The sequence below is a fragment of the Syngnathus scovelli genome, chromosome 3 (assembly GCF_024217435.2).
Source record: "Syngnathus scovelli strain Florida chromosome 3, RoL_Ssco_1.2, whole genome shotgun sequence".
NCBI lineage: Eukaryota > Metazoa > Chordata > Actinopteri > Syngnathiformes > Syngnathidae > Syngnathus > Syngnathus scovelli.
In genome coordinates, this window is record NC_090849.1 from 2,554,552 (window position 1) to 2,580,898 (window position 26,347).

The window sequence follows — 26,347 nt, forward strand, 5'->3', positions numbered from 1 at the left end:
AAATTGCCATTAAGAATGAATGGGGATTTAAAAGTCACAAATTTGCTAATTACACAAAAACAGTAAATGTTATCAACAAAAAAAATGGTAGCAAGCATGCCATGAATTTTTGGAATGTGTGAAAGTTTGAACGGGGTGAATCGGTTGAAGCATGTAGGACTAGTTAGGTGCCAAAAAAGTGAGAGGAATAAGTTGAATAATAATAATAATAATAACTAGAATTGCAATTTCTGGAGAAATTGTGTGTGAAGGCGAAGACCTTCGCACTATTGTTATTCTACTTTAAGCGGGAAGAATAAAAAGGAAATTAAATTATTATGAAATAAATGGGAAAATGACAAAAGTTACAAATGATAAATGATAAAAATGATAAGCGGGAAGAATAAAAAGAAAATTAAATTATTATAAAATAAATGGGAAAATGACAAAAGTTACAAATGATAAATGATAAAAATGATAAGCGGGAAGAATATAAAGGAAATAAAATTATTTACACAATAAATGGGAAAATGACGAGAGTTACAAATGATAAGCGGGAAGAATAAAAAGGTTATTATTAAAATAAATGGTAAAATGACAAGTTACAAATCATAAGCGTAAAAAATAAGAAGCAGTGAATAAAAAGGAAAAAAAACAGTACCAACAGTTGGAATCGAACTCACACGGGGACATGGCTAGAGTTAAGAAGTGCCCACGTTACCACCTGAGCTAATTGGTTCTCTTTTTTAAAGTGGTGGAATTCGCTTAATGTGATGAATGTTCATGTTGAATACGCCATTAAGAATGAATGAGTAATTTTACACCACAAATGTACTAATTATGCAAAAACGATAAATGTTTATGACGAAAAAAACTGCAGCCAGTGTCGTGTGAGTTTGTGTAATGGTGAGACGCCCAATGTGACACATGTAAAATTCGAACCCACGCAGGGAAATGGCTCGTGTTGAAATGCCATTAAGAATGAATGGGGATTTAAAAGTCACAAATTTGCTAATTACACAAAAACGGTAAATGTTATCAACAAAAAAAATGGTAGCAAGCATGCCATGAATTTTTGGAATGTGTGAAAGTTTGAACGGGGTGAATCGGTTGAAGCATGTAGGACTAGTTAGGTGTCAAAAAAGTGGGAGGAATAAGTTGAATAATAATAATAATAATAATAATAATAATAATAATAATAATAATAATAATAAAGTAGAATAACAATGTGTGAAGGCCTTCGCCTTCACACAATAATAATAATAAAGTAGAATAACAATGTGTGAAGGCCTTCGCCTTCACACAATAACTAGAACTGCAATTTCTGGAGAAATTGCGTGTGAAGGCGAAGACCTTCGCACTATTGTTATTCTACTTTAAGCGGGAAGAATAAAAGGGAAATTAAATTATTATAAAATAAATGGGAAAATGACAAAAGTTATAAATGATAAATGATAAAAATGATAAGCGGGAAGAATATAAAGGAAATTAAATTATTTATACAATAAATGGGAAAATGACGAGAGTTACAAATGATAAGCGGGAAGAATAAAAAGGTTATTATTAAAATAAATGGTAAAATGACAAGTTACAAATCATAAGCGTAAAAAATAAGAAGCAGTGAATAAAAAGGAAAAAAAACAGTACCCACAGTTGGAATCGAACTCACACAGGGACATGGCTAGAGTTAAGAAGTGCCCACGTTACCACCTGAGCTAATTGGTTTTCTCTTTTAAGGTGGTGGAATTCGCTTAATGTGATGAATGTTCATGTTGAATACGCCATTAAGAATGAATGTGTAATTTTGCACCACAAATGTACTAATTATGCAAAAACGATAAATGTTTATGACGAAAAAAACTGCAGCCAGTGTCGTGTGAGTTTGTGTAATGGTGAGACGCCCAATGTGACACATGTAAAATTCGAACCCACGCAGGGAAATGGCTCGTGTTGAAACTGCCATTAAGAATGAATGGGGATTTAAAAGTCACAAATTTGCTAATTACACAAAAACAGTAAATGTTAAGAACAAAAAAAATGGTAGCAAGCATGCCATGAATTTTTGGAATGTGTGAAAGTTTGAACGGGGTGAATCGGTTGAAGCATGTAGGACTAGTTAGGTGCCAAAAAAGTGAGAGGAATAAGTTGAATAATAATAATAATAATAATAATAATAATAAAGTAGAATAACAATGTGTGAAGGCCTTCGCCTTCACACAATAATAAAGTAGAATAACAATGTGTGAAGGCTTCGCCTTCACACAATAATAATAATAATAATAAAGTAGAATAACAATGTGTGAAGGCCTTCGCCTTCACACAATAATAATAATAAAGTAGAATAACAATGTGTGAAGGCCTTCGCCTTCACACAATAATAAAGGACAGCAATAACAATAGTGTGAAGGTCTTCACCTTCACACTAATAAAGGACAGCAATAACAATAGTGTGAAGGTCTTCACCTTCACACTAATAATAGAGAATGGTGTAGAATAACATATGTGTGAAGGCCATCGCCTTCACACAATAATAATAATAGAGAATGGTGTAGAATAACATATGTGTGAAGGCCATCGCCTTCACACAATAATAATAATAATAATAGAGAATGGTGTAGAATAACATATGTGTGAAGGCCATCGCCTTCACACAATAATAATAGAGAATGGTGTAGAATAACATATGTGTGAAGGCCATCGCCTTCACACAATAATAGAGAATGGTGTAGAATAACATATGTGTGAAGGCCATCGCCTTCACACAATAATAGAGAATGGTGTAGAATAACATATGTGTGAAGGCCATCGCCTTCACACAATAATACTAATAGAGAATGGTGTAGAACAGGGGTGTCAAAGTCAAATGGACGGAGGGCCAAATAAAAAATTTAGCTACAAGCCGAGGGCCGGACTGATCGAATGTTCATTGAATTTTTTTTAAATGACGCATATAGTCTAGTGAACCTAATTGAACCTACTGAAAACCTAACAAATATATTCCAATATGATCAGATAAATAAAGCAATATTTTCTTATGGCTCTGTCAGTAATCTTTAATTTTCAACAGACACAAAAGACAAATTTCCCTTATAAAAAAATCCCCATAACATGAACATTAAATGAAAGAAACCTGTATTGTTTAAGGCACCATCAGTAACCTATATTTTCTATTTTAGCAAAAGTGGTCTAAATTTACTTCAAAGAAAAAAATAGAAATTTTCTATCATCCACTCAACTGAAATATTTAAAAAATATAATTGGATTGAAATACAATAAAATAAAGTGCAAAAATCTATTAATCAAAAACAACACTTTCCTCAAGGCGAAGTAACATGCAGTGAAAACAAATATTAAACTTTAACTTTTAAACTTTCTATTTTAGCAAAAGTGGGCTAAATTTACTTCAAAGAAAAAAATAATAGCAATTTTCTATCATCCACTCAACTGAAATATTTTTAAAATATAATTGGATTGAAATACAATAAAATAAAGTGCAAATATCTATTAATCAAAAACACTTTCCTCAAGGAGAAGTAACATGCAGTGAAAACAAATATTAAACTTTAACTTTTAAACTTGAACTGAGTAAAAACTCTAAATATGTGATTGCACAGAAATGTTCACTTGTTTGAGGTTGAGGGTGATACTTGGTGGTGTCCCATCTTTTCCACAAGTTCATCAATGTTCAGGGTAAGGCTCTGAGCTGAGGAAATCCTCAGAATTGAGTGAAGGTGTTCAGCGGGAAGTCGACTTCCGTGTGATGTTTTGTTCAGGTTCATCAAAGAAAACAGTTGTTCACACAGGTATGTGCTGCCAAACATAGACAACGTTTGAGCAGCCTGGATGCGCAGCTGGGGCATTGTGTCGGGGAGGAAACGGGCAAACTCCGCAGCACCCACTGCCGCATATTTTGCCCTCAGAGCATCATTGCATTGGAGGTCAATCAACTCCATTTGGAGGTTTGGTGGTGAGCTTTCCACGTCAGCAGCAAATGGGTTACCCAGCAGTTCAAACCTGTTTTTTTGTGCTTCAAAGTCAGCAAATCGGCGTCGAAAGTCAGCGGCAAGCATACCTATTTTATCAGCAAACTGTGCGCTCGGGAACGCACTGGTAGAGAGCTTCTCTTTCATAGTCTGGCAGCTGGGAAAGTGGCTCAAATTTTCTTTCCACATCTGCGTCTCCCACAGAGTCAGTTTGGTTTTAAATGCCTTCACTGTACTGTACATATCAGAGATGACACGATCCCTGCAGCTGCAAGTTCATTGCATTCAGATGACTCGTAATGTCACAAAGAAAAGCCATTTCACACAGAAACATCTCGTCTCTGAGTTGTGTTGTGTCTTTCCCTTTGCTGTCCAAGAACAGACAAATCTCCTCACGAAGCTCGAAACATCTTTGGAGCACCTTTCCCTGGCTTAGCCATCGCACCTCTGTGTGATAAGGCAAATCACCATGCTCCGTTTCTAACTCCATCAGAAATTCCTTGAACTGGTGGTGATTTAAACCTTGGGCTCTGATAAAGTTAACTGCGCGTGTGATGATGCTCATCACATGTTCCATTTTCAAGGCTTTACCGCACAACGCTTCTGGTGTATAATACAATCATAAGCTGCCAGCTCACCTGTCGCGTTTTCCTCTTGTATCTTTTCCCGTATCTTCGCCACCAGTTCGCTCCTGTGTCCACACATCGCAGGTGCTCCGTCGGTTGTCAAACCCACGAGTTTTTCCCAAGGTAGCTCCATCTTATTTACACATCTTGACACCTCTTTATACAAATCATGCCCCGTAGTTGTGCCATGCATCGGACGTAAAGCCCAAAACTCCTCTGTCACGCTTAGGCTGGAGTCCACTCCGCAGATGAAAATTGACAACTGGGCAATGTCAGAAATGTCGGTGCTCTCATCCACAGCCAAGGAATATGCGATGAAACCTTCTCCCTTTTTCACAAGCTGCTCTTTTAGATTGGTGGACAACTGGTCTACTTGCTCGGCAATGGTGTTTCTACTCAGACTCACATTTAAAAAGAGTTGCCTTTTTTCTGGGCAAATTTCATCACAAACTTTAATCATACAGTTTTTGATGAAATCCCCCTCCGTAAATGACCGGGCTGATTTAGCGATCTCTTCTGCCAACTGGCCTTGACAGCAGCCTGGCCTTGTGATTTAGCTTTTTTGAACAGAGCCTGTCGAGATTTGAGGCCTCGTTTGAATTCCTCGGCCTTCTGTAGCCTTTTTTCCATGTCCATATTCTTGTTTTTGTCCGCGTGTTTCGTTTCATAATGTCGTCTCAGATTATACTCTTTTAGTACCGCCACACTTTCTCCACACAGAAGACACACAGGTTTTCCAGCTACCTCCATGAACATATACTCCGACTCTCACCTTGTTTGAAACCCCCAGGTTCTCAGTGTCCACCTTCCTTTTTGCCAATTTTGATGGGTATCTGAAAGTTAATTTTACAGTTATGCTGACGACTGCTGTGCTAATAATAAACACTGAAATGAAGCAGCGTACTGCTCGGTGCGTCACCGTTGCATTGTGGGAAATGTAGTATTGGTGCATGTAAAAGATCTGCGGGCTGCCGGCTTGCTGCGGTCTGCGGGCCGGTTCTAATAATAAATCAAGATCATCCCAGGGGCCGTAAAAAACCTTCTCGCGGGCCGGATGTGGCCCGCGGGCCTTGACTCTGACATATGTGGTGTTGTAGAATAACATATGTGTGAAGGCCATCACCTTTACACAATAATAATAATAGAGAATGGTGTAGAATAACATATGTGTGAAGGCCATCGCCTTCACACAATAATAATAATAGAGAATGGTGTAGAATAACATATGTGTGAAGGCCATCGCCTTCACACAATAATAATAATAGAGAATGGTGTAGAATAACATATGTGTGAAGGCCATCGCCTTCACACAATAATAATAGAGAATGGTGCCTTCACACAATAATAGAGAATGGTGTAGAATAACATATGTGTGAAGGCCATCGCCTTCACACAATAATAGAGAATGGTGTAGAATAACATATGTGTGAAGGCCATCGCCTTCACACAATAATAGAGAATGGTGTAGAATAACATATGTGTGAAGGCCATCGCCTTCACACAATAATAGAAAATGGTGTAGAATAACATGTGTGTGAAGGCCATCGCCTTCACACAATAATAATAATAGAGAATGGTGTAAAATAACATATGTGTGAAGGCCATCGCCTTCACACAATAATAATAGAGAATGGTGTAGAATAACATGTGTGAAGGCCATCGCCTTCACACAATAATAGAGAATGGTGTAGAATAACATATGTGTGAAGGCCATCGCCTTCACACAATAATAATAGAGAATGGTGTAGAATAACATATGTGTGAAGGCCATCGCCTTCACACAATAATAGAGAATGGTGTAGAATAACATATGTGTGAAGGCCATCGCCTTCACACAATAATAGAGAATGGTGTAGAATAACATATGTGTGAAGGCCATCACCTTCACACAATAATAATAATAATAGAGAATGGTGTAGAATAACATATGTATGAAGGCCATCGCCTTCACACAATAATAATAATAAAGAATGGTGTAGAATAACATATGTGTGAAGGCTATCGCCTTCACACAATAATAATAAAGGGAATGGAGTAGAATAACATATGTGTGAAGGCCATCGCCTTCACACAATAATAATAAAGTGAATGGAGTAGAATAACATATGTGTGAAGGCCATCGCCTTCACGCAATAATAGAGAATGGTGTAGAATAGCATGTGTGAAGGCCATCACCTTCACACAATAATAGAGAATGGTGTAGAATAACATATGTGTGAAGGCCATCGCCTTCACACAATAATAGAGAATGGTGTAGAATAACATGTTATTCTACATATGCGAATAAATGACAGATGTGACAGGGCACTTCAGCTGCGCAGCTGCAGAGAGACTGCTCATTTCTCTAAAATCAGCCACAGAGAAGTTAATCAAGGCGTGTCCAAAATCCGGCCTAAATTTAGACCGGCCCGAAGCATTGTGTCATAAAATCAATAATAAGTGGCCCGCTGGCATTGTCGCGGGGACCTGTGCACCCCATGTGACCTGTGAGCCACATAAATGAAACTAGTCTGAACGGGAACGCACACGTGAGCCAGCGCTCATGATCGGTTGCGAGCGTGTCCCTTCCCAGTTCACGCGCACACAGGTGTCCGTTTGCAAGATAATCAGTGACACAGACACTTCCTCATTCAAATGTCCGCACACCAAGGACTAAGGCGACGCTAAAATCAGAGACGCTGCAAGTGACGCTGCACAGGGAAAAGCAAAAAAAAAAAAAGCACCGACTACCGGTGAGAGCTGTCTACTTCGTACAAACTCTACACACTACTACGCGTCCGCGCCACCCACTCACAGTGATCGCAAACAATAAAAAGACTATGGATTATTACTTTGTTATTATGAAGTAATTTTTTTGTGTATGAAGTTGAAATAAAAAAGATAAAATGGAGAAGGATTTAATTTGGATTAAAAATCTGACATGATATAACCTGGCCTGTCTACTGCAGTCGAAACACCAATATCACCCTTCTCATTAATACAACAATAACAATAATAAAACAAACTTAATACATCTAATAAAAAATCATTCAACTTTCATAAAATTGTTCATTTGTATTTAATGTATTATTATTTTAATCTTTAACTTTTCAGGTAGTGCAATTGACAATAGATTCTCATTTGCAATATCAAAATATCTGCAGACAGCAAAGGATATAGTTACATATTTACAAGTTAATTTACAATGGTAATGTTTCGAGGAATGTCGGTGCGAATGGTCGGCCCCTATACAAGTTCATCTAACCAAATCTGGCCCGCTTTGCAAAAAGTTTCGACACCCCTGAGCTAATCCTTTTATTATGTCAGATGTAGAGCTGTCCATGTGAATTTTGATGCCAATTGATAGCTATTTCTGTACATTTTTGTACAACGATTTCCAATGGGGAATTTGTGATCTCTTTCTTCCATGATGTGTAGTCAGGCTGATGTGTCAAATCAAGCAGACTTTACCCAAAAAGTGGGCATCATTAAGTGTACGGCCCCGCTGTTCCAAAATACTGTTAAATCTCTTCTGAGATTTTTTTCAGGGGGCAATTGTAGCACTGACATCATTTTTAATACAGTAGTACATACAAGTGCCAATGTTGGGGTCGCTTTACACTTCCTTGAACAATTATACTATTTTTTGAATGGAAATCAATGTATGTTGACTTTGGGGGAGAGTCTGGGATACTTATTCACTGGACCGAATATCAGTTCCAATGTTTGTATTGAAAAATCTTGTTCCGCAACTAGTAAAGAGTCAGGTTATGATGGAATAATTATTTATTTAAGTACATTTAAACATTATTGCCGATATCTCTGGTGTAACAACAAGCACAACATAGTCATTGTTTTCCGTTCAGGTCAGCAGTAGTCAGTCATTTTCTGTCACCCAGAAGTATCCTGAAGTCCATTTTTTACAAATATTAGGAAAACTCTATATTTGCATTGAAATATAACCTTTTCTTATAGTCTCTTATGGTCTAAATTTGTGATTTCTGGTGTCACGCATTTTTACATGTTCTTGCAAGGGTTGTTCATAGCTGCTTGCCGATTTCATTTTCAAGTTACTCTTCAGCATTACAGGCCTCAGATGTTTCTGGAAAACCTGACAAGTACCATGCAGAGTGTCACTTCTGCTAGCACAAGCTCCGCCCTGGTTTCCTCATCCAGTAGCCGCTATGAAAGAAACTCCCACGCAGCTGGCTCCATTCATGAAACCTGGGACGTCGCAGGCGGAGGACGCACTGCTGGAGGAGTAATTGACAACAATGTTTCTGACATTATTTCACTAGACTGATATTGTTGGACTTTTGATTAATTTCTTCTTTTCTAGGGTTGTTTTATTATTCCAAACAAAATGTACTAATAAACAGTTAAAGCCCTGAAAATGTTTCTACTCTATTTAAACCTTCTTAAATATATTTTCTGTTGAAAGTGCAGATGACATTTATTGTTCTCTTAAAATAGTTATTTCAGACAAGACGTATTTCTGTAGTAGACAAATGAATTACTCAGAAATCAAATGGAAACGATGCACCTTTTCCAAAATGTTGAACTTCCTCATTAATTTATTTAGTTATTCATTTTAATAGTGTAGGAATGGTAAATGCAAGGGTAGTGCTTTTCTACACCATGTTGTGCTCAAAAATGCCTTTTCTGCAGTAGCCTAGCTTTTTAAAAACAAATATTTCTGTGTGACAAATATTTCTAGAAAATGTCTAGAAAAAGAATATTGCGTCCACACTTTCTCATTTGTTAAAAAAAAAAAAAAAAAAAAAAAAAACACACACACACAAAAACAAGATCCACACCAAAACACATAGGTGCGTTTTTTCAGCGCATTTACAAAGCCCGTCAAGAAGATACACTCCCATTTACGGAATAGAAGGAAGTCATCCCCACGGGTAAACCCTGCACACCTTTCGGCATGAAGTATCCCATGAAGTGACACTGGAGGATGATAAGATAATGTTAAAAAGGTTAAAAAAAAACTATACAAGAAAAAATCCAATTGGATAAGGGAAAAAAAGGTGAGTTGTCCGATATACATTGATAAGAATTAAGAAGTTCAATGAATAAATAACTGTATTTTCTGCACCTTAAGGCACACATACTCATAACCTTAATTTTCTCAAATAACGAACGTGCGCCTTTTGTGTGGACCGAATTTCAAAATCTGGAAGCCACACAGAGACGTGATATACTGGCGTAATATCTAGATCTGATGAACCAATCAGAGGACATGAATGTTTTACATTGTTCCGGGCAGAAAACCAACCAAGAGGACTGTATATATCATGTTAAAAAAGTTAAGTTGAAGTCCCAATGATCGTCACACACACATCTGGATGTGGTGAAATTTGTCCTCTGCATTTAACCCATCCCCGTGTGATTTTGATCCATCCCCTGTGGGAGAGGGGAGCAGTGAGCAGCAGCGGTGCCGCGCTCGGGATTTATTTGGTGATCTAACCCCCCAATGTAAGAGTACGTACCTCCGCCGCCATTGATAAATAAATACCATTGCTTGTGCAACGCAATCAGCATTAGGACCATCTAAAATGGTATCGAGAAAGAGACATGCCTACGGGCACAACTCAAGCTTTCTGGAAAGCCGGGGTCATTGCCGAAAAGTAACATGACAAGACAATGACAAGAGGGAACTTGTCATGTTTGATGACGAACTGTTTAATTTGGAAACAGAAGATGAGGACTGAAGGAATGAGGTCGAAATACAAAAAGTCCTGCCTCGCTACAAAAACAGATATGCTCAAACCTCATTGAATAAAGTACATAAGCAGACAAGTATATTCACATATTAAATAAATAAATAAAAGAAACATTTTAAGCATATAATTATACCTACACACCAAATCAATAAAGAAGACATAACTAGACATTTTTGATAAGTGGTGATGAGAAAGGTTTTTATAACTTTATGATCTGATATATTTCTGAGGACTTTGAAATAACAAATGACTTTTGATATATTGCCTAAATAGCTTAATGACCCTTAAGGAACTGTGGAATGCATGCCTGATGTTTTTTCTCTGAATCATGGACACAGCCAGAGTCGTCTTGACCGTTCAGTACTTGATTGTACTGCACACACACACCAACAGCCCCCCACCTACACACCGAATCGCACCACTCCCATGGAAGCAGACTCTCCTTCGAACTTGCCCCACCCCGAAGACTCATCGCCCATCAATCCTGGCCTGCAATGTGCTACTGAATATAAAACTGATCTAACAACCTTGGACTTTGCCTTTTCTGAATGGAGACTTTCCGCTCTTGAAGGGCCCAGCGCTGTATTGTACTTTCCTGAAAACAGAGCTTTTTGAACAAGAATTATGATTGAACTCAACCAATCTGTCTAAGTCTAATTTCTGCTTCAGTGTCTTTGCATTTTCCTAAATCTGAAGAAATCAAACGAGCACGCAGTGAGTAAATTGGATAACAGGTGATTGGCAAAGGCTTTTGCCGTGAGGCGCAGATAACGCGCTCCCTAAATTGTGGACAAAATCCAACAGGACTTAGATGGATTTGCCTATTAATATTGATGAACAATGTGTGTACAAGACAGTACAATAGAATCAGCTTTTTTGACCAAGTTTGTGCACGCTAAACAGGGAATTTGACTCCGGTTGATCTCAGCCTCTGTACAACATTGAAGTGACATGATTAAATAGTAGAATAAAGTGCAACTGAACTCACTGCTTTGCTCCTGTGACTTTTTTTTATTTTTTTTTTATTTTTATTTTTTTACCGAAAGTCATGGCATGCATTCGCTCCATAACGTGGTGCGTTTTATGTTTGGATTAAGTACAGAAAAGCCCCCGTAATTCAGTCTGCGCCTTTTAACTCGAAGCACCTTATCATACAGATAATTTAAAAGCTAAAATAGGTATACGTATTTGAGCCTTAGTACACCTCGCTCTCAAGCGCTTAGCAAAATTTAGTGAAACAAATATTGTGTGCTAAGGAGTTTTACAGCCTTAAAAAAAAAATTAATAATGTTAGGGTTTTCCAGGTTATCTTTATCGTAGGGTTATGTTGGAATGTAGACTATAATGATTAACCAATCTTGTCTTGCTCTCACAATGCAGTAAAATGAAGTGGTTGCTTCCTCTGCTTGATTGACCAGCTGCAGATGAAGCAATCAAAGTTGTTCTGTTTCCCACAACAGTGTAAACAGGGGGTGCCCTGCTCTGATCTTATCAGAGGCCGGGGGTTCACCAAACCTGTCCACTCTCACCCCCACTCTGTTCCTCCTAATAAATATGCCCTTGCAGGAAGGAGACTTTCAGATTTCATTCCTTGAGCGAGTGAACTCTCCACCTGCAGGTGTCTAAAAGGACTTGCTTGTCTCCCGTGTGGTTCTTGCAAAATAAGTTGGAGTGAGCAAATCTCTAACAAATATGTCGGTATAGTATGAAAAATTACGGTACTATGAATGGAAAAAAAATTACACTGTACACGTATACCCTGTAGATGAAAGAACTTACGATACAATTTGTAACCGAGAGAACATGCGAACTACGCACAGAAATAGATTGATGGATATATTAGGTGACAGGTCACCTTGTAATCATTGATCAGTCTCTTCAATCTTTTTCTTTCCAAATAAGACTGCTTCAAAGGTATATCTATACTAAGGTATATCACTATATTTATACCACCAGGCTGGAGAAATAATGACTAAACATGGTCCGACTAGGCAAAGCTCAAATGTGCTTCCATGGTCACTAGATAGCAGTGTAATACACATAATTGTCCATCCATAAATGTTCTTGAACGTGTTTACTAATTTAATATCGTGTAAGATGAAGCCTAACCAAGCTGACTTTGGTGGGTACACCATCAATTATGTGAAGGCTGTGGCCTTGATGCATGTTATTTTACACATCCAACTTCATCATCCACCTTTTAACATGTGAGGGATTGGTCATTCAACACCAGGGGTGCCCAATACGACCGGTCGATCGCCTGGCCCCTACTGGTCGATCGCGTGACATTAAAATGTTTTTGTTTTTTTTCGCACTTGACGCGTGCGCAAACAACGGCGCTAACATCACGATACTAACACGCTAGCTCGCGAGTTCCCTCCAATTGTCAGAACCCTGTTTTGTCTCTTAAACTTAAGAAAGGGTATAAAAAGGGCAGCTGGACATAGTAAAAAGATTTTTAAAAAAGTATCACTTTCATAGGGAATGGGAGGATATATATATATATATATATATATATATATATATATATATATATATATATATATATACACACACACACACACACACACACATATATACACACACATATATATACACACATATATAATAAATGTTTTCTTTAGTGGGTAGATCTTTGTGACTTGGTCATTTCAAAAGTAGCTCGCGAGCTGAAAATGTTTGGCACCCCTGTTCTACACTATCGACTTTATTATTGTGTAAAGGCTTAGGTCTTCAGGTTATTAGACACCATTAACGTTATTCTTCTTTTTCTTCTATTTTATTGATATTAACTTTCCTGATGTGCTTCTACCACATTCCGAATCTCAACACCTCACATATTTAAAAAACTAATCTCATCTTCTGAAATATTGCAAGCCTTTTATTATTTTAATATTGCTGATTATAGCATACAGCTTAAAAAAAACTCAAATATCCAATCTCAAAATATTAGGATATCATGAAAACGTATACTAGTACGGTATTTAACTAATCACTTGAATCGTCTAATTAACTCGAAATACCTGCAAGGGTTTCCTGAGCCTTGAAAAACACTCAGCTTGGTTCAGTAAACTAAATCACAAGTATGGGAAGACTGCTGATCTAACTGCTAACCATCATTGACACCCTCCATCAGGAGGGTAAGACACAAAAAGAAATTTCTCAAAGAGCAAGCTGTGTGTAGTTTCAAAGCACATCCACAAAAAGGCTGTTGGAAGGGGGAAATGTGGCAGGAAACACTGCACAACGAAGAGAGATGACGACAGCCTAAACAGCATTGTGAAAAAGAGTCGCTTCCAGAATTTGGGAGATCTTCAAAGACAGTGGACTGAAGCTGGAGTCCAGGTATCAAAAGCCACTGTTCACAGACATATCCGGGAAACGGGCTACAATAGCCTAATTCCCATGGTCAAGCCACTTCTGAACTCAAGACAACGGAAGAAGCGTCTGACTTGGGCTATGGAAAAGAAGCACTGGACAGTTCCAGAGTGGTCCAAAGTCCTCTTTTCGTACGACAGCAAGTTTTATATTTCATTTGGAAGTCAAGGTACCAGAGTCTGGAAAAAGGCTGGAAAGGAGCAAAATCCAAGTTGCTTGAAATCTCGTTTGAAGTTCCCACAGTCAGCGATGGTTTGGGGAGCCATGTCAGCTGGTGGTGTTGCTCCACTGTGTTTCATCAAGTCCAGAATAAATGCAGATTTTAGAGCACTACATGCTTCCGTCTGCTGAAAAGCTCTATGGAGATGATGATTTCATTTTCCAGCATGATCTGGCACCTGCCCAAAGTGCCAAAACCACCAGTAAATGGTGTACTGACCATGGCATTACTGTCCTCGATTGGCCTGACAATTCCCCTAACCTGAACCCCATAGAGAATTTGTGGGGTATTGTGAAGAAGAAGCTGAAAGACACCAGACCCAACAATGCAAAAGAGCTAAAGGCTGTTATTGAAGCATCCTGGGCATCCATAACACCTCAGCAATTGCCTCTATGCCACGCCGCATTGATGCAGTAATACTGAGTGCATCAATGGACATTTTAAAATGTTTGATTTTGTTTTGCTGTTGTAATTTTTTTTTTTTACTTGGTCTGAAGGAATATTCTAAGATTTTGAGATAGGATATTTGAGTTTTCTAAAGCTGTAAGCCATAATCAGCAATATTAAAATTGTAAGAGATCGGACAGTACAGCCAAGTGCGTAGCGACAGACTTTATTGCGGAAGGGGATGATGGGGTGGCTGGCGCTGGAGCGGCGATCTGGCTGGGGTGGACAAACAGTTCTGTGGATTCGAATTGTAAGTCAGATTCTCTGTCACGTCTCGTCCCCAACTGCTCCACTATGTGTCTGTTGTCTTGGTTTCTGTCTGTGTGCTCACCCCTCCCCTCCTGTGTGCCCATGATCAGTGTGATTATTCCCACCTGCCTCTCGTTACCTGTCGTGTATATAAGTCCTGTCTGCCCCTCACTCCCTGTCGGATCATTGGGTGTTATGTGTTAACGTCATGATGTCTTTTTGGTTCCAGTTGCTGTCATTGGTAATGTCACCCTGTCATTTTGTTTCACGTCTTTTTGGTCAGTCTCATTGTTAGGTCATGTCAGTTGCCGAGTCTGTTAGTTTGCCTAGTTTGAGTTCACCAATAAACCCTGGTCCAAGCTGCACTTGGTCGACCTGCTCCATGCTCCACCCGACCGTGACATTCTCAGGGACAGATGAGCGAAGCATCACGGGACAGACTGACACTCGGGTCTGCGCTGGCGGTGCTGATATAGCGCTGTCCATGAACCCGTGGCAGGTGACGGCGATTCCACTGACAGGGGGGCGTGGTCCTCTCGCAGGTGGCACCAGCACGTGACAGAACCCCCCCCCACACACAAGGGACGGCTCCCGACGTCCCCAGGAACCAAAAACAAAAAAAAAGGAAGGCAATACCCCGGGTGACCAGGTGGGGTCAGCACACCGCCGAAACGTCCGACACCTCGCCAGACGCAGGATCGACGGACGCGGGAGCAGAAGACCCCGGTACCGGCGAACAAGACCTCCCCGGACCCTCACCCCTGGTCCCCTCGTCCCTCCTCGGGCGCCTGCGCCGAGGACCCGGTTGGTCCGGATGACAGCGATGGAACTCCGTGATGAGCGAACGGTCGAGTATCCAGCGGCTCGGAACCCAGGAGCGTCGTCATAACCCTCCCAATCCACAAGGTATTGGAGGCCACGACCGCGCCGCCACGATCGGAGCAGGGAGCGGACAGCGTAAGCCGGACCCCCATCGACGAGCTGGGGCGGCGGCAGCGGAACGGGCGCCGGCGCCAACGCGCTCTCATGGATGGGCTGCACACGGGACACGTGGAACGTGGGGTGAACCTTCATGGAATCTGGAAGGAGAAGACGGACGGCGGCCGGGCCAATCACCTTCTGAATAGGGAAAGGTCCAACAAAGCGGGGCGCCAGTTTGCGGGATCCCGCTCGCAGCGGCAAATCCCGCGTCGAGAGCCACACACACTGCCCCACTCTGTACTCCGGAGCCGGCGTCCGGTGCTTGTTCGCCTGGCGGGTGTAGCCTGAAACAGAGCGGTGAAGAGTGACCCGGCCCCTCGCCCAGGCACGATGACAACGGCGAACACAAGCCTGGGCCGACGGGTACGCCGCACCACGCTCCTGGTGGGTGAACAAGGGTGGCTGGTACCCGAAGACGCAGTGGAAAGGCGAAAGTCCCGTGGCCGAGCTGGGGAGGGAATTGTGAGCATACTCTACCCAGGGAAGCTGTTGGACCCACCATAATCACATATATCTTGTCTAATAAAGATCAATCTCAACCCATAATAGTACTTAACATAATAATGGGTTCCTCCAACTTAAACAGAAATATTGATATTGCTCAAGCTGTTACATCTTAAAATTATGGCATAGCAAACTCATATTCCAAAATTGTGCATTGCTACGTGTTTGAACAGGTCGTGTCCTCCTAATTGCTAACAATTTAATTTATTAGATTTGTTAATTTCCACCCCATGTCAAGCTTTAACACCATCTCCTGGTGAAATTTTGGAACTACTACATGTTTTGGGATAGCCAATGTGCCTGGGCCAAATTCAATACCTAATTTTACACCATCTTGTACCACGATGCCACTTGACAAATCCTAAGAACTGTTGCAGCCGCTTGCGTGTTTCGGGAACAGGCCATGACGTGACCGCTTGCACCTTCCCAGGTTCCATTTCGATGGATCCCTCACGCACCACGTAGCCAAGGAATTTGACAGTGGAGGCGTGGAACTCGCACTTCTCTGCCTTCACATAGAGCGAATTCTCAAGGAGACGGCGCAGCACCGCCCGAACATGCTTGATGTGCTCAGGGAGCGAGTGGGAGAAGATGAGGATGTCGTCCAAATAAACGAACACGAATTTGTCCAGCATGTCTCGTAACACGTCGTTTATCAGGGACTGGAAAACCGCTGGGGCGTTGGTGAGCCCAAACGGAACCACCAAGTACTCGTAGTGTCCGCTCGGGGTGTTGAAAGCCGTCTTCCACTCGTCTCCCTCCCGGATGCGGATCAGGTGGTAGGCGTTGCGAAGATCCAGCTTTGTGAAAATGGTGGCACCCTGAAGCTCTCGAAGGCGGAAGACAGAAGAGGCAGAGGGTATCGGTTCTTTACAGTGATCTCGTTTATTCCCCGGTAGTCGATACACTGGCGTAGCGTGCCCTCCTTCTTCTTCACGAAAAAAAACCCCGCTCCCGCAGGTGAAGAGGACGGCTGCCAGGGACTCCCGGATGTATTCCTCCATAGCCCGGCGCTCAGGAGCGGACAGGGAGTAGACGCGTCCCTTGGGAGAGAAGGTGCCGGGCAACAGATCGATGGCGCAATCGTAGGACCGGTGTGGAGGAAGAGAAGTGGCCCTGGCTTTACTAAAAACCTCCTTAAGTTCGTGATAAAACGCTGGGACATTGGAGATGTCGGGACTGTACCTGCCGAGTGGGCTGGTGGCCGCCTTCAGGCACACCCGATGGCAGCGTTCGCTCCACTGCGAACAACCCCCACCTCCCAGTCCAGCACCGGGTTGTGCTGCCGCAACCAAGGGTGCCCCAGTATGAGCTGCTGTCCTGGGAGGGAAAGAAGAAAAAACTGGATGGTCTCGTGGTGATTGCCGGAGAGCAGTAACTTAACTGGTTCCGTCACGAAAGCCACCTCGCCGATCAGACGGCCATCAATGGCACGTGCGGGAATGGACGGGCTCAGAGGGAGGAAGCCGACACCCCACTGGCGTGCCAGGCTAATGTCCGTGATGTTCCCCTCCGCGACGGAATCCACCAAGGCCGCCACGTTCTGGTCGCCCGCCGCAAGCTGGACGCGTGCCTGTAGCGTGAGCGTGCTGGGACTGGGAGAGCCGGTGCTGGTCGAGCTCACGCGGATCCCCCGACGCCGCGTGAGCTCCGGCCTTTTAACGGGCACCCCGCCACCCGATGACCCCCCTCCCCACAGTAAAAACACAAGCCCAGTGAGAGGCGTCGACGGTGCTCCTCCGAGGGGACCCGAGCCCCTCCCAGATCCATGGGCTCGGCGGGTGGTGTGGTTGGCGGGTCCCCAGCAGACAGAGGAAGGTGACCACGCGGGTTCCGCGGGGACCTCCTCTCCCGATCGCGCCGCCGCGTCCGGATCCGCTGGTCTACTCGGGCCGCCAAGTCCATCGCGCCCTTTAGGGTTCGCGGGCGATCGTAAGAAACCAGCTCGTCTTTCATGTACTCAGCGAGGCCGTTGAGGAATGTGCTAACGAGCGCCGGCGTGTTCCATCCGCTGCTGCTGGCCAACGTCTGGAACTTAAGTGCGTACTCCGCGACCGATTGGCTACCTTGACGCAGCATCGCCAGTTCCTCGGCGGCGTCTTCGGCGGCGGAGCCCAGGTCGAACAGGCAGAGCAATTCCTCCGCGAAGGCGTCGAATGAATCGCAAGCTGGGGCCATCCTCTCGTATTCGGCCAGACCCCACAGCCGCGCCTCGCCCGTGAGGTGGGTGAGGACGAACCCGACCTTGGCAGATTCCGACGCAAATGTGACGGGCTGGAGGCTGAACATTATACGGCAGTTAGTCACGAATGCCCTCACGTGCTTGGGGTCTCCGTTAAACTTCTCGATGTTGCCAAGGCGGGGCTCCGGGACGTCCACGAGCCTCCTGGCCTCTGCAGATGGGCGGTGCGGGGGTGCCGTGACAGCCGGGGACGCAGCCACTGACAGTCTCTCGAGGGCTTGGGCCATCTCCTGCTGCTGTAGCTGTTGTTGTTGACCAACCTCGATCAGATTCCGGATGTCGGCGGACAGGCTGCTTATGGCGGTCTCGGCTCGCTCCAGTCGGCTCAATGCCGTCTCGTCGTTCGCTGGCTGCATAGCGTGGTCAGTCTGTACTGTAAGGGATCGGACAGTACAGCCAAGTGCGTAGCGACAGACTTTATTGCGGAAGGGGATGATGGGGGTGGCTGGCGCTGGAGCGGCGATCTGGCTGGGGTGGACAAGCAGTTCTGTGGATTCGAATTGTAAGTCAGATTCTCAGGGACAGATGAGCGAAGCATCACGGGACAGACTGACACTCGGGTCTGCGCTGGCGGCGCTGATATAGCGCTGTCCATGAACCCGTGGCAGGTGACGGCGATTCCACTGACAGGGGGGCGTGGTCCTGTCGCAGGTGGCACCAGCACGTGACAAAAATAATAAAAGCCTTGTGTTGGATTTTGTCCACAATTTAGGGAGCGCGTTATCTGCGCCTCACGGCAAAAGCCTTTGCCAATCACCTGTTATCCAATTTACTCACTGCGTGCTCGTTTGATTTCTTCAGATTTAGGAAAATGCAAAGACACTGAAGCAGGAATTAGACTTAGACAGATTGGTTGAGTTCAATCACAATTCTTGTTCAAAAAGCTCTGTTTTCAGGAAAGTACAATACAGCGCTGGGCCCTTCAAGAGCGGAAAGTCTCCATTCAGAAAAGGCAAAGTCCAAGGTTGTTAGATCAGTTTTATATTCAGTAGCACATTGTGGGCCAGGATTGATGGGCGATGAGTCTTCGGGGTGGGGCAAGTTCGAAGGAGAGTCTGCTTCCATGGGAGTGGTGCTGGTTATGGGCGATTCGGTGTGTAGGTGGGGGGCTGTTGGTATGTGTGTGTGGAGGGGGGCTGTTGTCTTCCGTCCCGTCTTTCGGCCTTGGCGATAATCTTTGGCCGAGTATTTGGGTGGCTCCTTCTGGCACCTGCTGGTTTTATCTCCATGTGACCTTCCTGTGAACATTCTTCTCCAATCTTGGACATACACTGTCGTACCTCATTCAACCGTATCTTTTCTTTGTTAGGCAAACTATTTCCCTCTGTGCAGAGCGTTCAGTAGTAAACAGAAACTGGCGTCTAGCATTAGTCAAAACATAAGATACAATCAAGTACTGAACGGTCAAGACGACTCTGGCCGTGTCCATGATTCAGAGAAAAAACATCAGGCATGCTGTTAGGTTCAAAATCAGAAAAAGGATCAGCAGACAAAACCAGTGAGGCAGAATGTTGAGTCTTTTCTCGCGAGGAGTGCATTCAGACTTACAGCAGTCCCGAAATACACTAAAGGTCCGTTAACACTCCTCGCTCTTTTTATTTAGGAATGCCCTACCCACAATGTGAGACTAGCCCCTGAGGTGGGGGGAAGCGTGGGCTTTGTCTCATGAGAAAAGAAACGAGATTCTATAAACAAAAGAAGTCGTAGACAAGATGTCATGAGAATCGAAAAGAGTGCAAGGACAAAATGCTATGTGAAATAAGAAGTCACAGACAAGACACCATGAGAAAAGAGTGCAAGGACAAAATGCCATGTGCAGACATCAGCAAAATAGTTTGAGCTATCAACAGCTTTCTTGGATTCCCAGAGATGTAGAAGGTCAGGAAGCTCCAGACAGCATCGTATGACTTGTTGAGGTCTGGTGGACGTCTGCAAGGCGAAACAGCAAGCATTCTGTGCAATAATTTTATTAATAAGTACTCATTAGGGAACGCATGATAACATATATATACAATTTATCTAACAATTCCCCCCTGTTTATCATAAGTTCCCGGAGACCAACACATCACCCATATGGCCACTTCAAAAAGATTTTCAGCCAAGGGATCACATTTCGCAAGAACTAACTTACACCCGGAAGGAAACTGAGTCATAATCGGCAAAGCCAGGTTCAGGAAACAAACCGGACAGGTTTACCACAATAGAATCGCCGACGGGGTCGTTACTAGAGGAGGAACCCCCGTCGATCGAAAGGTCATCCCTTTGGAGCAACGGGAAAGTCTCAGCTGGTGGAGAGATAGCAGTTGTAATTAGCCTGTTAATTAGGGATCGGAGACAAGGGAAGGTCAAAATGGCAGAGAAAACGGCAATGGAGACCAGGGCAGAGGAGACCAGGGTGCGGTACTTTCCGAACACGTTCAACCAGTCGGTCCAAACCTCTGTGTTCACCCCACTGTGTTCCTTCATCTTCCCGTTCAAGGTCCGCAGGCCCTCAAGGGCCTGGGACAGGCTTCCGGCGGCTGCAGTATTATTCGGAATAAACGTGCAACATTGCTCACCGAACATGGCGCAGACACCCCCCTCCTTTGAGAGTAGCATGTCAAGGGCCATTCGATTCTGGAAAGCCATGAGGGAAGTAGCGGCCAGTTGGGAGTGGACCGCCTTGAAACCCGCCTCGGACCAGTTACCAAGCCTCTGCACGTTGTAATGGACATAGTTAATCCTGTCAACATTTTTGTTAATAGTACACCACCAACACAGGGCGGATTCAAAACCAGCTGCTATCTGATTCACCAGCTTGTACTCATCCGGTACTCCTCTAGGAACACCAATGGCGTCGATGTAGGTTGGATTAGCTGTGCCCCGCCATTCGGCGTTTCGTTCTCGGCCAGAATACGGGCACTACGGACTTAGCAAAAGATGTTAGATCATAAGAGGACATCGGTATCAAATGAACAGGTAGCAATAGGGTTACCAAAGCGCAAATTCCGGAGCTGTTGAAAGGCAACCTATCATAAAGTTTGTTACTATTACACCAAAACCAAATATCACTACGAGCAATGGGCAAAAAAGGGGCAGTGACATTGGCCATGGACCCACACCATGGAGTAGGTAGGGCGCCGAGCTTCTCACCGGTACCAGGTAATCTAATGCATGTAAAATTACCCTTAGCTACATCAGACGAAAAAAGGGGTTTAGCTTTTGTCATAGAGGCAACAGGGTAAACCTTATCCCATTTAAAACAATCATGAGTGGGTGAAATGAATGAGTTTAACATTAAAGCAACAGCACACTTAGGAACTATATTGGCAGGTATGATTTTCAAAAGAGGTCTTGGACCCATGCATGCAATGCAACTGGTGTTAGCCATCTTTGCGGCTTGCTCAGCCATAAGAAGCCAGTTGTTGGTTTGACCGCTTATTCCTGTGGAGGCTACAAAATAGCTGTCTACATCAGTGAGGAGCATACTTGTGATTTTTGCTCCTGCTGACAGGGTGTAATTATTTGTAACGGGACGGTCTGCGACCGACATTGTTTTATTAATGCAAATAGCAATAGGAAAGTGAGGATCGATTCCAGAGGACCAAGCCCACAGTTTGAAAACCCCAACAAGAAGTGTTAAACAAGGTGGCATTTGGAGGACGAATTTGACCATCAGGGAGTGTAAGAGTCAAAAGGAGGCTTTTGCCCTGATTTTTCAAAGTCACTCGTTTAGCAAAGAACACAGCCTCTTCACTGGAACCAGAGAGCGGGGTGACCATTTCGAAACCTTTCAAACTTTTCATAGGTAAAATAATAGAAGAAGATGTATTAGGAGCCACAGTAAACATTAATGACTTATTGTAAGTCCAAGACAAAAGCCATGGTACGCAAGTTGGAACGCAGACGGTTCCTGGAATACAAACAACCTGATCAAAAGGGGATTTAGTGTCGCGCTTATGTCTAGCAATTTTTTCCCCATGAGCCATATCGATTAGAATTAGCGTTGGTAGCTGCCTGAGAGAAGAATGTTCGAGGCTCATGGTACTCTATCCATACAAATAAAATAACCCCCGAAAAAAATATAATGGTAACACAAACCAGAAAAAGCAACCAAAAGCACATGGTAGACTTTGCGCAGGCTACAGCCCGATTAAAGCTCACCAAAATGACTCTCTAATGCTCATGTTTTGGATCTCCTCAGAGTCAACACCCTGAGCTTCGGGTTGGTGTCTTGGAAATTGGCTTCTGCTAGCTTTCGTGTCAACCCTGGATCTTGGCACCAGGATCAGGCACTATTACCAGACTTTGCTCACCTTCCGTACTTAGGTTGGGTCTGCAGAGATCACCTTTTTACAATGAGATAAATGAATCCACGTGTTGCGTTCGGCTATTTTCAAAGCATTAGGTGTCGTGAGTAGTACCAAAAAGGGACCTTCCCACTTGGGTGAATGCCAATTCTTCCTCTTGATACTCTTGATCAAAACCCAGTCTCCCAGTACCACTTTGGGGTCTTCCTGCGGAGAAATGGGTTCACCATCAGTGTTATTGGTTAGATTCTTTTGACGTTCCAAAATTTTTCTCATGTAATCAGCTAACGCGGCTTTCTCGGGGATCTCCCATGTGTTCTTGAACTGAGGAAGCCTGTAAGGTCTTCCAAACATAGTTTCATAGGGAGTTAGCCCTGTCTGATTTACAAAATGTGGACCATTGTCGCTGTAAATTTTTTCTGGAATACCGTATCTTGGAATGATGTCTTTGCATAAGGCCTTTGCCACCGTGAGTGCATCAGCATGTTTGGTAGGAAATGTTTCTACCCATTTAGAAAATGCGTCTATTATGACCAAACAATATTCTTTCCCTTCACATTTATGTAATTGGATATAATCCATATGTATTGTCTGAAACGGATACAACGGAGTCGGGAATTTCCCTCTCTGAGGTCCTAAATTGCCTTGTGGGTTATGTTTAGCACAGATCAAACACGCTCTGCAAAATTGTTGTGAAAATGCTGCAAAGCCGTATGTTGTATAAATAGCTTCAACTTGTTTCACCATACCCCCCGTCGAGACATGGGTGACCCCATGACTCGAAATAGCAGCCCACTTGAACAAGTCACGAGGCAAGACAGGTTTGCCCAAAGGTCACACAAAAAGACCAACAGTGTTTTTAGTTGCACCCCGTTTTTCCCAAGAGAGCCGTTCCTGGGAGGGGCTCTGAGACTGCATGTCAAGCAACACATCAGGGGAGATGTGTGACATCGAATCATGAGCTGTGAGAGACGAGAGGACATGGAGTAGGCCCTCTGCAGCCGCCTTAGCGGATTTGTCAGCAAAAGCATCACCGAGAGAAACAGGATCAGAGCTCGCAGTGTGAGCAGCACACTTGCAAACCGCTATCTTCAAAAGCAGCTGGACAGCGTCCACAAGTTGAGTCAGTAATGTGGAATGAGTGACGGGCTTCCCTGCAGAAGTTATCATGCCACGGTTGCTCCACTGCTGAGCAAACACGTGCACTGTAGCAAAAGCATACTGACTATCAGTCCAGATAGTGACGGATTTGTTTGCAAACAATTTGCAAGCCCCAGTCAAAGCAATGAGCTCAGCGGCCTGTGCAGACATATTGGATGGCAGTTTAGCAGCCTCCAAAACCACGTCAGCAGTAACAATGGCATAGCCAGTAAGGGTCACACCAGATTCATTTTTCTTAGAAGACCCATCAACAAAAACCACATGACCATCTGGCAGAGGCGTATCTTCCAAATCAGGCCGAGCCTTTGCAATTTGTTGGGCAGCATCGACACAATCATGGAATTCGCCGTCGTCAGGAAGGGGAATGAGAGTGGCAGGAATGAGTGTCGTGCATCTTTCAACGGTCAGATGCAGCTGAGACAGCAACGTAGCCATGCAGGAAAGATGACGTGCAGGCGACAGAAATTCACTCACTCACTCACTCACTCACTCACTCACTCACTCACTCACTCACTCACTCACTCACTCACTCACTCACTCACTCAATCAATCAATCAATCAATCAATCAATCACACAGGTGTTAATTAAATCGCAATTACATTGCAAGCAATTTAAACTCTAATGGAATATGTGGATGTCCATATCCGTTTCATCAAATTCCAATCCAACTTTACCTTTGTATAAGGCACAGGTGTCAAATTGTGCTTCATATACATGTGCCATCACTCGAATCGCAAATTATCTTCACTTTTAGTAATATGTTAAATTTTAAATATTAAACCAGTTTTTACTTGTCTGATTTGAAAGCGAGGTACTCGTCAGCTTGTTCCGCAGCCCCCACAATATGAGGCGCTCACACATCTACTCGGGTATGACAGTCATACCGGCCCTCCAAAAGAAGCCATGACTAAACCGCGGCCCGCGAATAAATGAGTTTGACACCCCTGGCACAAGGGCCTTCTCATTGATCAATCACGTATCTTAAATCATGCTTTTCCTCCTTTGAAGCGACTATGTACTTCAAACCCAAACGGCACCATTTTATAGGGAAAAAAAATTGTCGAATTTATTCGTTGTCGACATAACACTGGTCGCAAATTTGCATGTAGAGCATTTTTGAGTTGTTGATCATAGACATCAGTTGAACACTCTTTCTGGTCTGTGTCTAAAGTCTTCAAACAACTTATCTTTGTCATGCGGTCGCGTTTATTTTTCCAGTTTTTTGTCTCGTCGATTGTCGTAACTTTACTTCCGGTTTTATTTTGTCATCCCTTCCGTTTCAGTTCGTGTTTTCTTCCTCGGTGTTTGGTTGTCTTGTCTTCCCTGATCCCGATTGTGTGCACCTACGTAATTGACACTAATTGTCATCACCTGTGTCCCCGCCCTTTTGTGTGTATTTAGTCCGTGTCTTCCCCTTGTCTTGTGCCAGTGTGTCTTGCCTCGTCCCGACCACCAGCGATCCCTTGATGTCCGAACTCTCTGTAAGAACCCTCCTTTTTGTCTCGCCACCGAGCGACGCTTTTGTTTGTGCCTTGGTCCCCATCGCCTTTTTGTCTCGCCTCAGTGCGACTCCTTTAGTTGGTACTTTTTGCTACGTGTTTTCCCTCGTAAGAGGCGTTTTGAGTTGTACTTTTAGCCTTTTGACTCGCCTCAGTGCGACACCTTTTGTTTGTACTTTTTGCCACGTGTTTTCCCTCGCAAGAGGCGATTTGATTTGTACTTTTGCTCAGTGTGCTTGCTGGAATAAATCCCAGAAAGAAGCGACTCTGCATCCGAGTCCTCCGTCTTGTCCCCTGCCTGACAATCTTGTTTTTGTTTAGTCCGGCCAATGTCTGTGTAATTTGCTCTACGTTGAAATTTTATTTTTATCCTGCAATAGTTGGTCAATTTGTATTTGTAATGGCACCCCGTTATATTCCAATGGACGGCCCTGGAGCTCAAAAGGACTCCAGGTGCCTTCAACGCTTGCCCAATGTTTGGTTAAGGATGCCATGAAAACCTGTTGTACTTCATCACCTCTCAAATTATAGGAAGCAATGAGTCGTTTAATTTGGGGTACAAAGACGGAAAGGATGGTTCGCTTTGCCGTGCCACAACATCTGTCTTTGTAATTTGATCATTTTTCTCATCTTCACTCATCACATTCTCAGCTGCGGTTTTTAAGCGAGCTCGTGCTGACACTGTGTCATCATCTTCCTGTCTGTGCAACAGCAAGTTCTTTCTTATCTTTTCTTTGTCTTCCTTATCTTTCAATTTCCCTCACATCTGGGAAAATGAGAATGTAATTTTGCTTTTTAATTTTAAGTCTTGCAAAATTGCTATATTCTTACTGCACCAAGATAAACTGTTAAACATATCTTTAAAAATAAACAAACAAAAACAATCTATGCTCTTTGTTAGGGTTTTCAGGTTAGTTTGATCCTATGATTATGTTGGAATGTAGACTGTAATGATTAAATCAATCTTGTCTTGCCCTCACAATGTAATAATTAAATCAACCACGTCTGGCCCTCACAATGTGATAATTAAATCAATCACGTCTGGCCCTCACAATGCAGAGTCTGTTTCCCACAATA

The 26,347-nt window shown here is 43.3% G+C and overlaps 1 protein-coding gene across 1 annotated transcript in view; it reads left to right on the forward strand.

Moving 5' to 3' along the window:
- The window catches only part of LOC125993628 (E3 SUMO-protein ligase PIAS2), a 269,499-nt gene extending 260,538 nt beyond the window's left edge, over positions 1 to 8,961 (forward strand). Inside the window, exon 16 of the mRNA XM_068650121.1 lies at positions 8,649 to 8,961. Within this exon, the coding sequence (XP_068506222.1) occupies positions 8,649 to 8,870 (222 nt within the window). The 3' untranslated portion in view covers positions 8,871 to 8,961. The remainder of the gene's footprint in view (positions 1 to 8,648) is intronic.
- Positions 8,962 to 26,347: the final 17,386 nt, after the last annotated feature.